Raw genomic sequence first — 17,423 nt, 5'->3', positions numbered from 1 at the left:
GTGGCGCTGCAGCAATGAGTGAAGAAGGAGGTTTTTCCTCCCGTTATTGGTACATATTTTCACGGAGCAAAGGGTTAATTCTCCGTAACTTCACTAGCATGCGACACGGTAAATAGCGCCAGCCATTTGAAGTTGATAAACCAAGACCCTACCAAACAATAACTTGAAAACAAGTCTTGTTATATGCTCAAAACTTTGCACACCTTGTAAATTCAGTTCTCAGATGGTGGTAGCATTGAAGGTCCCTGAGAGTAACCACCAAAAACACACTTCTTGGGCGTGGCTCAATGTCCTTTATGCAGGCACACAATACACATACATGTCAAAGAGTCTGTGTGTGTGTGTGTGTTTATATGCATTTAAGAAACCCCAAATTGTACTGGTAATAGTTTTACTCTTACCATCAGGTAACTCAGAAACCGGCATGCACAGAAGTGGTTATTCTTGGTCATGTTGGCGGGGGCTGGTGTGGGATAAACAGGCAAGGGAAACAAGCGCTTTAGCCATTGCGTCTCTGCGCCCTGCGCATCATGCCAGCATTGCGCAGAGTGCAGAGAATACAGATTTGCCACTGTGCGGTTATTGCCAGGTGGGGTTTTCTTATTCTTTCTTTACACAACTGTTGCACGCACACATAGACATGCTGATCGCATGGAGTGTAACTGTGCATTGCATTCTTTGAAGTTGTGCTTCCTGTTATATTGGTTTTATTGCAGAGCAAATAAGTGTTTTGGAAGTTTTGAGAAATGTATGTGTTCATCAGAGATGTATGTGTGTGTTCATGAGAGATATCTGTGTGTGTGCATGAGAGATGTATGTCTGTGTGCATGAGAGATGTATGTCTGTGTGCATGAGAGATCTGTGTGTGTGCATGATAGATGTATGTGTGTGTGCATGAGCGATGTTTATGTGTGTGCATGAGAGATGTATGTGTGTGTGCATGAGAGATGTGTCTGTGTGGGTGCATGGGAGATGTATGCGTTAGTATGTATGAGAGATGTATGTGTGTGTACATGAGAGATGCATGTCCATGTGCATGAGAGGTGTATGTGTGGGCATGAGAGATGTGTGTGTGCATGAGAGATGTGTGTGCATAAGAGGTGTATGTGTGTGCATGAGAGATGTATGTGTGTGTGCATGAGAGATGTGTATGTGTGTGCATTCATGAGAGATGTGTATGTGTGTGCATGAGAGATGTATGTGTGTGTGTGCATGAGAGATGGGTCTGTGTGAGTATGCATGAGAGATGTGTGTGTGTGCATGAGAGATGTATGTCTGTGTGCATGAGAGATGTATGTGTGTGCATGAGAGATGTGTGGTGCATGAGATGTGTATGTGTGTGCATGAGACATGTATGTGTGTGCATGAGAGATGTATGCATGTGTGCATGAGAGATGTATGTGTGAGTGTGCATGAGAGATGTATGCATGTGTGTGTGAGAGATGTATGTGTGTGTGTTCTGTTCTCTGAAGATCCAGCAGATCCAAACACATAATTTGGAACTCCCCCAGGGAACCTACACGGTGGGGGCAGGCTGATATTTTTCTGATCATCTACTGCAGGGATCTGCCACCTCTGGCTCTCCAGATGTTCACCTCTCTCACAATACCCCACAGTTGACTCGGCTGGCTAGGGCTGATGGATGTTGTAGTCCAAAGCAACCGGTGTGCCAAAGGCTGCACGGCCCTGATCCAGTGTGCCAGATTGACAAACACACTGTGGATCAGGAGTGAGAAACGCACACTAGGCACAGGTTTTGCATAGAGTCCTTCTCCGTAGAGTGAAAGGTGGTAATCATACAAACGTGTGGTACTTTAAATACCTCCAACTTTGAAAATACCACCTAACTATGAATCAGGATCTCGTGGGATATTTTACTCAAGGGATGCATAGAAAGTACTGCATGGGGTAAAATAACCTCTAACCCGTGTATGTTATGTGCCGGCTCGGAAATGTCCCAGGGGATTCCAACTCGTACTACGGTGGTATATAGTAAACAAGTGGTTTGTAAAATATCATTTTTGTACCATTACTATCATCCTCATAATAATGACCTTAGTAGAGAACCATTAAAAAGGCATTCCATGAGTTCTCCAATGACCTACTATGCCAAATGTGATAAGTGCACTTGTTTAGAAGACCTGATGGAGAGGTGGGGGTTTGGTGGACATTAAGAGCTGCCCACGATGCAACCCCTGGAGATGGCATCTTAGGTTTCTCCAGAGCGCCCCCAAACCTTCACAGAGGGCGACCCAGGTGTCAGGGGGTAATGACAGCATACTCGGTCGAAGTGCAAGTCATATTGGTTTTCCTTCTTGGACAGTCAAAAAAGGGAGATCAATGAGGTGGCCCCAAGAATCAGTAGCATGTGAACTCCACAGGAGGCAGCGGACAAGATCCATCAGAAATCCAGGGTTTCATTTCCACCCTTAAAAGACTGGGGCAAGTGGTTTGGGCAGGTGGAGCGGGAGCCTGGGGTGGTAGGACGTGGGAGGAGTCAACCTGGGACTGGTCCCTTGAGGGGGGTCTTCAGATGTTCATGCCACACACACACAGAGACCGCGCAAGCTCGCTATCGGCATGACATCATGGGGACAGAGCAAATTACAAGGCCTCAAGGAGAAGGTAGGGGAAGGTAGTTAAAGGTGTACCAGCAGAAGGGAAGGGAGAGAACAAGCGAGGCCAGAGGACAGAGGGGATATCCAGTATAAGAGGCACGTGGTACGTGTTCTGGCAGAGGCTGCAATAGAGTCTACTAATGGCACCGTAGAGCCTGTGACTCACCATTCCCAGGCTTAGAGAAGTTTGGAGTTGCCTTATTCAAGTGTGGAAGTTCCACCAGTGACCCGGTGGGCCTCGAGTCCTCATAGATGTAATTGACCATCTAGTCGATCGACATCCTGACCAAGCAATGAAAGACCAGCCACTCAGCCAAACACAGATCCTCCCCCCACCACACAGGAAGTTACTCCATCGACTCAATTGCTCTGCATTCAGTCTACCAAACCATTCCAGGCCTGGATGGCGTCCCACCTTCTTTGCTTTAATGATGACAAGACTGAATTTCTCAAGGTCGGCTCGCAAAGCTCACTCAGTAAACTAGGAAAACCCTACAAATCATTCAGCATTGATGGCAAAATCATCCTAGTATCCAGTAATGTCAAGACTTTGGGTGCGTACCTAGATGCCAGCCTGTCACTAACAAAGCAGGTCTGTGCCCTTGCATCCTCTGCGGCACACACCACCAAGATAATGAATGCCTGCAGATCCTTTCTGTCTCCTGAGCACTGTCGTACCATTGCCCGCACACTTATAGACTCCAGACTGGATTATTGCAATGCCTTATTCACAGGACCCTCCTCCAGCAACATTAATAAACTCCAGGTCATCCAAAACAATTCACTCAGGGCCTCTCTAAACATCCCGAGGTGCAGTCACATTTCTGCCACCAGAAGAAGCGTGCATTAGCTAACAATCTGTGAGCAAATTATTTTCAAAACGTTGGCCATCATGCATAAATGCCTGTCAAACACTCCCCCAAGTACCTCTCTCAAAAACTAACAGATTCAGGCTAAAGAGAGTGGGGGGGTGAGCTTTCCAGTTATCACCTCCAAGAATTAAGACACTAAGATATAAACAATCATACTGGACCTTCCGGAAACATCTTAAGACACTGCTTTTGTCTCCCATCCAAACCCTGTCTGAGCTATCTACCTTGTCTATGAACTGAAGTTGTATGTTGTCTTACCTGATACCACTATGTTGTAACCAGTTGTGCTTCTGGGTTTAAAGCACTTAATAAATGGAAAGAAAGAAAGAAAGAAAGAAAGAAAGAAAGAAAGAAAGAAAGAGGAAGGAAGGAAGGAAGGAAGGAAGGAAGGAAGGAAGGAAGGAAGGAAGGAAGGAAGGAAGGAAGGAAGGAAGGAAGGAAGGAAGGAAGGAAGGAAGGAAGGAAGGAAGGAAGGAAGGAAGGAAGGAAGGAAGGAAGGAAGGAAGGAAGGAAGGGTTCCCTGCCCTGCCCTGCTGCCTATATCTCAGGCACATACTAATTAGCTCATCAATTTGGCTTCCATCCACAGCTGTTCAATGTTTGTATAAGTCTTCTGTGCAGGGCAGCGTTGAAGACTTTCTTGAAGTCTACATAGATGATATACATTGTTCTGCCTTGACAAATTTGCTGGATCACCTAGTCCAAGAGTTCAATTTGGTTTCGCATTACTTTTCATCATGTTCAGAAATACATTACGATCATATTTTCATGCAAACACAAATGATCACTCAAGAACATACCCATCTGGGTATATGAATACCCGCTAATGCTGTGTGGACAAGGGCATCTTTGAACATTGACATAAAAGGGATATATGAACAGGACACCTTGCACATTTGACCCTTTTATCTTTGTAGGGCTTCCCTCCCGGATCCGTGAGTATTGACCTTTTTAGTTTTGCTCTTTCCGTGTCCTTCCAGGTTGAGGAGAAATTGCAAGGGCTGTCGGAGGAGAGAAGCCAGCTATACCACCAGTGGGATGTGAAAAGAGAGTGGCTGGAGAGAGTGCACCTGGAACAGGTCTTTTACAGGGATGCAGATCACATGGAGAAGATCCTGAACTCCCAGGAGGTGAGAGAGCAATTCATTCTCGCTCAGGACTCACTGTGCATGGTTACTCAAGCAATGCACCTTTGAAAACGTCAGCGAGGCCTTATCCTGTCGTTCAGAGGTTGGAATTGGACTTAGCTTTGCACACAAAGAGTGTTTGATATTTCCTCTGTTGGCCCATGGCAAAAGCTCTCTGTCAGTTTGCCATACAATTTTTATCTAAGCCTTTCTTTGGCTATTTTTGACTTTCAATCCGTGCAGTGCCCATGTGGTTGTGGATACAAGGTCCCTTTTCAGTTCTCATACTAACCAAGTACCTGTATTTTGGGAGATGTAGGTATGTTCCTCAAAAGTCAAGGGAGGAGCTTGTTTAGTACCCTAGAGTGGTATTGCATCGAGTGATGTCGAAAAAGAGATGGGCATTGCGAGAGGCGATGCCAGTAATTTACTATCATTATCAAGATGCCTTTTGAAGGTTTTTTTTAGTCCTGCACTGCTAGGGCTTGCCATGATGAGGCTTGCATTGTTGAGGATTGTAGTACAGAGTAGGATCAAAAGTGTGCTTAATGGGGATCCTGAAATCCATTATTGTCATCAATGAGCCATTCATGTCTTCAATTAGTGTTTGAAGATGGCCGGTGAGGAATGCTTTAAGATTATACCTGCATAATGCTATAGCCTATGAAGGATACTGCAATCAAATATAGTTCACAGTGTACATTGGTGCTGATCGGCAAGGAGCTTGATATTGAATGCAGCGATAAGTCAGCATTCGCTTCAATAAGAGAGCATCTTTCGGTTGGATGTGATCATTAGTGTGCATTGGTTGCAACATAGTTTTTTGTGACCATTGGTAGTGCTTGGCAAGGCTTCTGGTGTTAAGCAGAGTCATTAGCGTGGGTTGTTATGACCCAGTGAGCACCTTGCCTTTGAATATGATCATTACTTTTCATTGATTGTGGACGGTGATGAGCATTGCATTGGCTGTTATCATAGGTGTGCAGTAATCTCTCCTGGAAATGATATGTGAAATGTGAAGATTAACCATGCATCACACTTAGATTGAAATGTGAAATTGAGCCATGCATCACACTTAGATAGAATTGTGAAGATTAACCATGCATCACTCTTAGAATTGTGAAGTTTAACCATGCATCACTCTTAGATAGAATTTTGAAGTTTAGCCATTCGTCACACTTAGATTGAAATGTGAAGTTTAGGCATACATCACACTTAGAATTGTGAAGATTAACCATGCATCTCTCTTAGATAGAATTGTGAAGTTTAACCATGCATCACTCTTAGATAGAATTGTGAAGTTCAGCCATGCGTCACACATAGATTGAAATGTGAAGTTTAGCCATACATCACACTTAGAATTGTGAAGATTAACCATGCATCACTCTTAGATAGAATTGTGAAGTTTAACCATGCATCACTCTTAGATAGAATTGTGAAGTTTAGCCATGCGTTACACTTAGATTGAAATGTGATGTTTAGCCATACATCACACTTACAGTGAAATGTGAATATTAACTATAAGTCGCACTTAGATAGAATTGTGATGTTTAGCCATGCATCACACTTAGATAGAATTGTGAAGTTTAACCATGCGTCAGACTTAGATTGAAATGTGAAGTTTAGCTATGCGTCAAATTTAGATAGAATTGTGAAGTTTAGTAATGCATCAAATTTAGATAGAATTGTGAAGTTTAGCTATGCGTCAGACTTAGATTGAAATGTGAAGTTTAGCTATACGTCAAATTTAGATAGAATTGTGAAGTTTAGTAATGCATCAAATTTAGATAGAATTGTGAAGTTTAGCTATGCGTCAGACTTAGATTGAAATGTGAAGTTTAGCTATGCGTCAAATTTAGATAGAATTGTGAAGTTTAGTAATGCATCAAATTTAGATAGAATTGTGAAGTTTAGCTATGCGTCAGACTTAGATTGAAATGTGAAGTTTAGCTATGCGTCAAATTTAGATAGAATTGTGAAGTTTAGTAATGCATCAAATTTAGATAGAATTGTGAAGTTTAGCTATGCGTCAGACTTAGATTGAAATGTGAAGTTTAGCTATGCGTCAAATTTAGATAGAATTGTGAAGTTTAGTAATGCATCAAATTTAGATAGCATTGTGAAGTTTAGTAATGCATCAAATTTAGATAGAATTGTGAAGTTTAGTAATGCATCAAATTTAGATAGAATTGTGAAGTTTAGTAATGCATCAAATTTAGATAGAATTGTGAAGTTTAGCTATGCGTCAGACTTAGATTGAAATGTGAAGATGAGCCATGCGTCACACTTATATAGAATTATGAAGTTTAGCTATGCGTCACACTAAAATAGAATTGTGAAGTTTAGCTATGCGTCAGACTTAGATTGAAATGTGAAGATGAGCCATGCGTCACACTTATATAGAATTATGAAGTTTAGCCATGCGTCGAACTTAGGTTGAAATGTGAAGATTATCCATGAGTCAAAATTAAATAGAACTAGCTGTGGTACCGGGAGTTGCCCGTGTCCTGATCTAGTGGTGTCTCATGTGCCCTGGAGGATGTTGCTCTTGTCCTCATGTCAGCAAGTCTTGCTTCGGTTTGCTCTGGCATCTCATTTGCCCTTGGGAAAGTTGCTCTTGTCCTCTGGTCGGCAAGTTGTGCTGCTGTTTGTTGTTGTTTTTCAAATGCTCTTGATATTGATTTTCGCTTTGCTTCAAATGGAGCTTTTCCAAGTGATATTTGTCTTTTTTGTGCGTCATGTTTCAGTCACTCAATGGCTTCAGCACATTTAAGAAAATGTCCAAGAAAGATTGATTGATTGTGCTCTCTTCTCGTGAATTAACTTAAGTAAACTGTAACCTTGCCATTTCCCATATTTGAAGTGGCGTCATAAAACAAAAGTAAAATTATTTTTTTAAATTCCCTTTAGAAATGCTTTAATAAACTCTTGCGAACTGTATACAGTAGTAATACATTTCAAAGGAATAACCAACACATCGAAAATTTTGCTTCATACACTTTTCAAAATATTGGCTCCTTCTAGTACCTACTGTAGAGAATCGGGGTGAGCATTAGTAAATTAGGGTGTCTACGGCGTGAATTATTTGCATCCAAACATAGACTATAATCTTGCCCCAGACAAATGAGGAATCCATGCAAAGTTTGGTAGCAGTGGGTTCAACGGTGTGGATTTGTATAGCCGGACAAACACACACATACATACTTTCTGCTTTATATATAAAGATTGTGAAGTTTAGCCATGTGTCACACTTAGATTGAAATGTGAAGTTTAGCCATGCGTCACACTTAGATAGAAATGTGAACTTTAACTTTGCGTCACACTTAGATAGAATTGTGAAGTTTAACCATCCATCACATTTAGATTGAAATGTGAAGATTAGCCACCCATCACACTTAGATTGAAATGTGAAGTTTAGCCATGCGTCACATTTAGATTGAAATGTGAAGTTTAGCCATCCATCACACTTAGATTGAAATGTGAAGTTTAGCCATGCCTCACATTTAGATTGAAATGTGAAGATTAGCCATCCATCACACTTAGATTGAAATGTGAAGTTTAGCCATGCGTCACATTTAGATTGAAATGTGAAGATTAGCCACCCATCACACTTAGATTGAAATGTGAAGATTAGCCATCCATCACACTTAGATTGAAATGTGAAGTTTAGCCATGAGTCACACTTAGATTGAAATGTGAAGATTAGCCATCCATCACACTTAGATTGAAATGTGAAGTTTAGCCATGCATCACACTTAGATTGAAATGTGAAGTTTAGCCATGAGTCACACTTAGATTGAAATGTGAAGATTAGCCATCCATCACACTTAGATTGAAATGTGAAGTTTAGCCATGCATCACACTTAGATTGAAATGTGAAGATTAACCATGCGTCACACTTAGATTGAAATGTGAAGATTAGCCATCCATCACACTTAGATTGAAATGTGAAGTTTAGCCATGCGTCACACTTAGATTGAAATGTGAAGTTTAGCCATGCATCACACTTAGATTGAAATGTGAAGATTAACCATGCGTCACACTTAGATTGAAATGTGAAGATTAGCCATCCATCACACTTAGATTGAAATGTGAAGATTAGCCATCCGTCACACTTAGATTGAAATGTGAAGTTTAGCCATCCATCACACTTAGATTGAAATGTGAAGATTAACCATGCGTCACACTTAGATTGAAATGTGAAGATTAGCCATCCATCACACTTAGATTGAAATGTGAAGTTTAGCCATGCGTCACACTTAGATTGAAATGTGAATATTAGCCATGCGTCATACTTAGATTGAAATGTGAAGTTTAGCCATGCATCACACTTAGAGTGAAATGTGAAGTTTAGCCATGTGTCACACTTAGAGTGAAATGTGAACATTAACTTTGCATCACACTTAGACTTACGGAGATTAATCATTTGTCACAACAGATAGGACTGTGGAGGTTAGCCACATAGAAGAATTTAGCGAGTAGCCAAAGCACTAAACACCCCACTTCTACTTCCTCAAACACACCAACCAAACACTATGCACACGCACTGGACTAGCCAACCTATACCTGAACACACACCCAACACAAGCAACACACACTTACAACAAACAAACCAGGACACTGAACCTCACCCGTATGGACACAACAAGCCAGTGCACACAACCTTTAACAACTGCCAATCTACACTTAAAACACACAGACAATCCCCAACACAACAAACAGCCACACAGAAAACATCCCAGGCATTGGACCTTACCCATGTGGATACAACAAGCCAGTGCACGCAGCCTACCCTCTGCAAGCCAACACACACAGACACCAGTTTCTCCTGGTTCTTGACGTATCCTGTAATTCCCCCCTCACCAACCAAACCTGTCCTCTGTCTTGGAGAGCCACATGAGCGCCTGGAGACGCCCCTTGGGTAGTATTGGTGTGTGGTATAAATCAACATAACATAACAAAACGTATTGGTGCTGAATATGGTCAGCAATGTGAATTGGTAGCGCATGGTTAGTATCTTGGTGTTGGGTTGACATCAGTATGTTCTGGCAGACCTTGGTGAGCACCTTGGCTTTGAATATGACTACCAGTATGCAATGGTGTCTCTTAGTGATGATGTTGAACATGGTCACCATTGTTGATAGATAGCACTTGATTCGTTTCTGGATGTTAGATAGTCATGAGTGTGCATCGGTAGCACTTGGTGAGAAGCTACACTTTGAATACGATAATCGTCCCGCATTAGGTCTGCATGGTAATAATCTTTATGTTGGGTTGGTTGTGACCTTCACTGTGCTTTGATTGTGCGGGTAATAATCTTTAAGTTGACTATGATCAGAGGGCATTGTCATCTCTTATACTAATGGGGCAATATTCCTGGAGGAGTTTCTCCTGGGCCCTTACCCTGGACGGTGGTGCAACAGGGTGGAGCTGCCGCCGAGGGGTATATCACCATCAACACTCGTGTAGTTCCCTACATGGGTGCTAATGGTGTCTTTTTTAAAACAAAGAAACTTACCTTTGCTGCACGGTCTGTGATGTCATCAACATTGAAAACGGACTTCGGGGACAGCAATGCGCAGACCAGTGCCGCGCAGTAAAGGTACATTTCTTTTTAAAAACAAAACACACTTAGCACCTCCGTAGGGAAAGTATACGGGTGCTAAGAGGTGAGGCGCAATGGGGAGCGGGGAAGGGAAGGGGGCACTGGCTAACATCAATCAGGCTGATCGGAAAACTGACTTGTACCACACAATACAGCCCACGTTCCGAGCATCCTGATTGGCCAGCGCCCCCTTCCAGGTTGCTAATGGTGTTGAATATGGTCATCAATTAGCATTGTTAGCCTTTGGTGCCATTTTGGTGTTGAATAGTCATCGGTGTGCATCGGAAGCCCTTGGTGGACACCTAGGCTTTGGATACGATCATCTGTTTGCATTGGTTGATCTCTGCATTTGCTGTCATCCTTACCAAGCATTGATCCTGCTTTGTGGTGATGATTCTTATCTGGGATATGATTGCCAGTGTGCAGTGGTTACACTTGGCTTGGGTGTTGGTCTTGAATATGATTGGTGGTATATGGTGAGTGCCGTATAGGAAGTAGATGTGGACCAACATCAAAGGATGTTGCAGTGGATTATATCCAATGGCAGACAATGATGGGGATTAAAATTCAGCAGGCGTATACGTCTCAAGAATATGATATGATATGATAGGTTATTTATAACACGCTTAATACCTAGTGGTTTCTAAGCACGGATCGGGGATTGAACCTGTGGTTCTCCGTGTTGTCTTGCTTCCAAGGCAAGCATGTTGCCCCTGATCTATCCTCCCGAGACAATACAGCTATTTCCAAAGCTAGATAGGAATGTGGGCAAGTTAACAAAAATAATTATATTCCTTTTAAATTGTAGCAACATAATGCATACACACATACAGGTCATGCCCTTTCCTTGATACATGGAATTGATCACAGTAGCCGCGTGAGCAGAAGTGATACCCAGAGACCGCTGGGTAACGACGCTGTGTGCAACAGTCTTTACAGAAAAGGTCACTGGCTGCAAATGCATACATTGCACATAGCTCTTGCCAACCTGAACTTTTGGGGAACCAGAGCTGGTGCACGGCCCGAGCACAGACGCGTTATATCTCTCCGGATTCTGCAGCTTTCGCCGCGTCTGGATAATTGGAGCAGGGGCTTCCCAAGACGATACGCAGCAGAGATGCCTGGCTAATTAAATCAATCTGTTACCCAAAGTAGCGAATCAATATTTCAGACGTGCGCCCCAGCTGTGTAAACGTTCAATGCCCCGGTGCCAACAAAATGTCTGCCAGGCTCTGCTGGGCACCTGCCAGCCTTCAGCAGGGATTGTGTGCTCTGCTCTAGCGTCATTGTAGCCGGAGACAGGGCTGTCACGGGTGGCCACCCTGCGCCAGGCCATGCCTGTGCTGCTGCCAGTAACCGGAGAATGAAACTCCTCCAAAAAGACCCCTGTTTAGTTGCTGAGAACCTTGCCAGCAGTTTCATTTCAGAAGCCTTTTGGTCTAAATAGAATATGATTGCATGGAACAAGACATCCCATTATTAATTTGTATAATATAAGGAAGGGAACGTGTGTGGCATTGCCATTGCCTATGCATTTCAATGTTGACATTGAGCCTGATGACCTCAGAAGGCGCCACTCACCTGTTATTGACTGCCCTAATTAAACAATGATTTTAAACTTGAACGACCATCCAGTTCCACTGGCAAAAAAATATTTTCCTCTTTTTTGTTGGCTCTTCCCTTAAACATCTTGCTTTTCTTGTTTGTTTGTTTATTATTTATAATGCGCATCATACCCCGGGGTAACAGGGCGCAGCAGTTACAAGTATATGCGAGGCTTGGTTACACAAAGATATTACAATTACATACAAGTATAGATTACAAAGGTGTATATACAGAGAGGGCAAATTTACAGGCATGATATGCATCCGGAGAATGTGCAGGCAATTCCCAAAATATATATACTTAAGCAATGAGACGTGAGCCGGCTGGCCGCATTGGGTACTAAAGGCCTGGGGCCTGAGTTACAGCGCGGGGGCCTTAATGATGGACCCCAGTGCCGTTACTACCCGATCTGACCCTGCCGGTGAGGGTCGCATTTCCATTAGCACCCCGGGTTTGCAATAGGGAAACCCAGAGGGATAATAGCAATGTATTTAGTTTGAATGAGCGGGACGCCTCGCCCAGTGTCCCGTTCATTTAAACAAAATACTTACTCAAGATAGCCACCGTAGAGCTGGAAGGCGGGGCTCCAATGCAGAGCCCGGCTTCCATTTCCATGGCGGCCGACAGGGACACAGAGCGGCAGCAGTGGGGGTGGGGGCACCGCCGCCAAACCTATCAGGTGTGTGGGGTTTGGGGTGGCAAGGGAGCGCAGAAACGAGGGTAAGTGAGGAGCGGGAGTGGGGCGTTAAGATGGCAGGGCAGAAGGAGCAGCCATGAGGCTGCTCGGAATGCGGACTGAGATCGTGGGATTCACCTGGCGATCCAAGCAACCTGATTGGTTGGCTCCCCCAGCCGGGGTGCTAATAAAATAAACATGTTCCACCAACTGTCACAAATTGGGGGTCTAAGTTTATGAACTAACTGTTCTGCTCTGCGCTTCTGCCTCTCCCTCTCTCCCCACCCTCCTGGGTCCCCTGTCACCCTTCCTTCCCCAATAGCATATATACATATTGCATCGTACCCCCCTCTTGCACAATGAGCCGTTGCTATCTAGATAGGTCTGTGCTGTGTAAAACACAAATTAGCACCCAGGAGGAGGGGGAGGGGTCAAGCGGCCTTCCAGCCAGTCAGGATGCTCAGAACGGGGTCTTTACCTCGTGGTAAAGCCCCCGTTTTGAGCCTCCTCAGAAGCGGGAGGCTGCCATCTTCCCCACCGGCACACTTCTGCCCACGACCAATTTCCGAATCCCCTGGCCCCCACATACTTGCCACTCCCTTGTCATTCGCCGGCACTGCCCTGTCTTGGTAATGGCGTCATGGAAAGTGAGAAGGGATTACGTGCAGTTCCCTTCTCCCTACCCAATCGTGGCCATCTTGTTTTGTAGTGTTTTCTTTAAGTTGAGAAACAGTAAACATGCTGTTTCTCAAATAAACAAAACAATGATTAGCATGCCGTAAACCATGCTGGGATGTTAAAACCAATAAACCCTTCTGGCGGGGGCATTACTGGATCTGGTAATGCCACGGGGCTAACACTAAGACCCTCACTTCCCTCGGGCCTGTAATTTGGCTCCAGGCCTTACCTGACCCAGTAATGCCGCCGCCCAGAGGGTTTTATTACTTAAATATACATTTATCAATACTAAGTGATGGAAAAGTTTGATTTCTTTTTACATTCAGCTGGGCGTTAGTTTTAGAGTTGTTGTTGTTGACCCTTAGCCCTGATATAATTGTGCCCTATGCTGTGTTTCCTGGTCATATGTCGTTGACAACCTGTCCGCTCCATATGTTTTGGCCTACAACTCCCATCCGCCCCACCCAGTACAGTCAGTGATGGGAGATCATGGAGTTGTAGGCCATCCCTTTTGGAAAGTGACAGGTTGGCATGCACGGGAGGGAGGGTTGCACCTTAGCTTTGGTATTTACCAGGAGCACAATGCCATTTAGCTAATCAGGCTTAAGCGGGGCGGAGCTAAAAGCCGATTAGCTCAATATTTTTCTGTTGGTCCGAGATGGGAAAGAAGCCTTTCCTGAAACCTGTGACTTTAAAGTTTTACTGTGTTTGTGCAAAAAAATGTATTTGCACAAACGCAGCAAAACTTTAAAGCTGCTAGTTTCAGGAAAGGCTTCCCTCGCCTCTCTGCCTACAAAAATCAAATGGACACATCAGCCCCCTCCCCACGGATGTGTGCCAACATTATATGTTCTTTCACATCTGGGGGGGGAGGGGCTGGTGTGCACACGTGCTTCCTGTTAGGCAGATACGTGAGGAAAGCCTTTTCTGAAACTAGCAGTGCATGTTAGCTCATTGTGCGTGTATGTATGCATGTGTGCAAGGGGTGTGCATGTAATGTATGTGTGAATGAGTGTGTGTGTGAGTGAGTGTATGATGTATGGGGGGCTGGGTGTGCATGTAAATGAGCGAGTGTTTGGTAAATGGAATGTGTGAGTGAGTGAATGTGTAATTGTGTGTGCGCCTATGTGTAATGCTGGGCTGCTACCATTTGATACTTGGGCCCCATGCCCTTGGGGTAGAACAGAGGGGGCAGAGCCTCCAAGTTTACCATGCCAATTTTCTAAAGTGGCCCCTCCCATTTCCAGTTAGCCACCCCCCCAAAATGTAGGTTTTGTTGCACCCTTGCTATTTACTAACATGTGAGGTTGTTCATGGGTAATAAAGCTACCATTATGTTGTGGGACTGCCCATACCCGATGTTGCGGGCAATAAGAACATGTTCTTGCTAGCCCCTGTCCCTATACAGAAAGTGTCCGGATCGTTGAAGGGCGGATCTTGAATTGGGGGATGTCGCTTGTGTTTACTGCGACACGTTGCTCAAAGAACCTCACAACAATTGCTAACAGTTTAAACGCTTAATTACGAAATAGGAATATACAACTGAGTTGGGGTACCCAGACAAGAAGTGGTCCCTGCTCCTTACCCCGACTTCCAAGGGGATTCCACCTCTCGAGCCCAGGTGTCCCTGTTCCCCCACAATGATTTGAAATATCAGTAGACTACCGTGAGGGTACCCCTACTGTCTGGGTATATCACTCTGCTTTAGGGTGCGGTGGCCATACCTACCTCTTTCCCTCAGGGACTTCCTAAAGGACCTAACGGGGTAGCCTTCTTCTTCTGTCACTTCTCCTGATTGCCGACTCCTCAGCTTCTCTTCACTCGCTTGTCTCATCCCTTCTCTCAAACCACCTCCTAGTATGCATCTGTCTCCCTCTCGCTCCACACTCTGTCCACTTATCTCACTGTTCTCTCCTGTTTCTCCTAGCTCCACTGTCCAGCTGTTCTCTCTTCTCTTACCATACACCACTTCTTGCTCTTACCAATGTCCCTCTGTCTCCCTCTCGCTCCACACTCCGTCCACTTATCTCACTGTTCTCCCCTGTTTCTCCTAGCACCACTGTCCAGCTGTTCTCTCCTCTCTAACCATACACCACTTCTTGCTCTTACCAATGTCCCTCTGTCTCCCTCTCGCTCCACACTCCGTCCACTTATCTCACTGTTCTCCCCTGTTTCTCCTAACTCCACTGTCCAGCTGTTCTCTCCTCTCTTACTACACACCACTTCTTGCACTTACCAATGTCCCTCTGTCTCCCTCTCGCTCCACACTCTGTCCACTTATCTCACTGTTCTCTCCTGTTTCTCCTAGCTCCACTGTCCAGCTGTTCTCTCCTCTCTTACTACACACCACTTCTTGCACTTACCAATGTCCCTCTACATCTCTCCACACTCCGGCCCCTGGTCTAACCACTCTCACTCTATCTCTACTCTCTCTTTCCACCTGCCAACTCCCTCCTGGTCTTTCCTCTCCCCAACACTCCTCTCACCCAGCACTACACCCGCCTCGACACTCGGCTACCCTCCTTTCTCTCACTTCCCTCTCTTTACCGCGTTCACACACACTCACACCTACAGCCTCACCCAAACCTACTCTCAACTGCCCTTTTCTATCTCTATTTCCAACACTGCTCCTCCCATGCTTATTCAGGCCCTACGATATTCTCTCCGTACTCCTTCCTTCCTACTCTCTCTCTCTCTATCTTCTATTCACTCTTATGCCCCGCCTCTCACTCTCTCCCAAACACACAATAAGTGGTACCACTCTCTCAGCTCTGATACCTTACCTCACGTTCTCCAAACAGGCCAAAACCCCCTCTCCAATTTCTCCTCCAACCGCTCAGCACTTCTCCCTGGCCTCTCGGTTCACTGCTGCCTCCTCCGAACTCACCCTTACACCTTTCATCCTTTACTGAAACCATACATCTCAACTCCACACTCTCTAATCAATTTATTCACCTACCAAGTCCCTTACACCCACGTACACTTCAATGGGCTCTCACCCGCCAAAAACAAAATCGAGTGTTTTCACCCGCCTGGGGGACACACAAGATCTAGTTCTAGCATCTCATTGCATACTCCCCGGTACAAGACCAAAAAAGCAGGCGGAGTCTGTTTCTGCGTCATAGGCTCCTGCACTTTGGAACTCCCTGCCACCACTTATCAGAAACGAACAATCATTCTCCACCTTCAGAAAACGAGTTAAGACGTGCTTGTATGACAACTATGAGTAGCTATTACTTGCAGCCTAGGGTCCAGGCAACTACTATGTATTCTGCTCTCTGTACTCTTACCCATGTATTACATGCATTCTTGCCCATGCACTGTACCAACACTGTGATACCTTCCGGTCCGGGCCTTTTCAAAACTGTAATTAATAAAATAAATAAATAAAATAGACAAGGTTGAGAGCTAAGTTGAAACGGCTGCCTTTTTATAGTTCTGCCTTTCCTGTTGTCAAGCTCCCCTTGGTTCCCATTGGCCTGCTGTGACATCTGCTGCCTTTGGCCCATCTCTAGCTGAGGTGCCCCCTGGGGGCAGGGACCTCCCATGAAAGTCTTTAAGAAGTCTTCTAGCCCCACCCATTTTTCAATCTCAGTTCGTGTGGAGGCAACCATGTGCTCAGGCTGCTCGTTGTTCCTGGGATTCTCTCCAAGCATTGGTGATTTTCTGTGCAAACAGGGCTTGGGGAGGGTTTCTGGGTCTCCCCTGTTTCTGTGCAGTCTCTTGCTAGTTCCAGTTCTTGGATTGCTGTCCCACTGCTCCCAGGTACTGTCATTTGTGAAGCCCAGAACTGTTTTGGGGCTCCTTTCTTAATTTAGGAGCCTTTAAAATAGCAAAATGTTTGTTAAAGTAAAACTGGTCCTGGATGGATTTTGGCTGCTGCACCCCTGTGGGAGATGTAGTTTTTCTTTAGTTGGCGTTCTTCTCTTCTGGATGGTGCCGGATTCTCAAGCTACTCAGATCCCATTCGCTTCTTGGAATGTTCTGAAATGACAGAAAGCACCCTGGCCAGGACAGAGGTTTCAAGGTCCAGAGAGAGGCACAGTGGTGCAAATAGCGCTGCATGAAATCAGATGGTATTACCCAAATTGACCTTTCCAAATTGACCTTTTGTCCTAATTTACCTAATAATAGTGGTCCTAATTGACCTTCTCACAATTGATATTTACCTTTATTTTAGTTCTTTCATATATGTGTTGGTTGGGCTTGGGATAATAAAAAATATAAGGGGATTGGGCGGAG

The 17,423-nt window shown here is 44.6% G+C and overlaps 1 protein-coding gene across 3 annotated transcripts in view; it reads left to right on the top strand.

Moving 5' to 3' along the window:
- The window catches only part of SPTBN5 (spectrin beta, non-erythrocytic 5), a 1,050,196-nt gene that overhangs the window by 532,337 nt on the left and 500,436 nt on the right, over positions 1-17,423 (top strand). For all 3 annotated transcript variants that reach the window (XR_011283950.1, XM_069638812.1, XM_069638811.1), the window contains exon 31: positions 4,471-4,620. Coding sequence is in view for 2 of the 3 variants with exons in the window: in XM_069638812.1 (XP_069494913.1) it covers positions 4,471-4,620 (150 nt within the window). In the remaining variant the exon portion in view is untranslated. The remainder of the gene's footprint in view (positions 1-4,470; positions 4,621-17,423) is intronic.

Source organism: Ambystoma mexicanum, chromosome 14 (genome assembly GCF_040938575.1).
Source record: "Ambystoma mexicanum isolate Mex_15411 chromosome 14, UKY_AmexF1_1, whole genome shotgun sequence".
Classification (NCBI taxonomy): domain Eukaryota; kingdom Metazoa; phylum Chordata; class Amphibia; order Caudata; family Ambystomatidae; genus Ambystoma; species Ambystoma mexicanum.
This window is presented reverse-complemented; position numbering and strand designations above follow the sequence as displayed.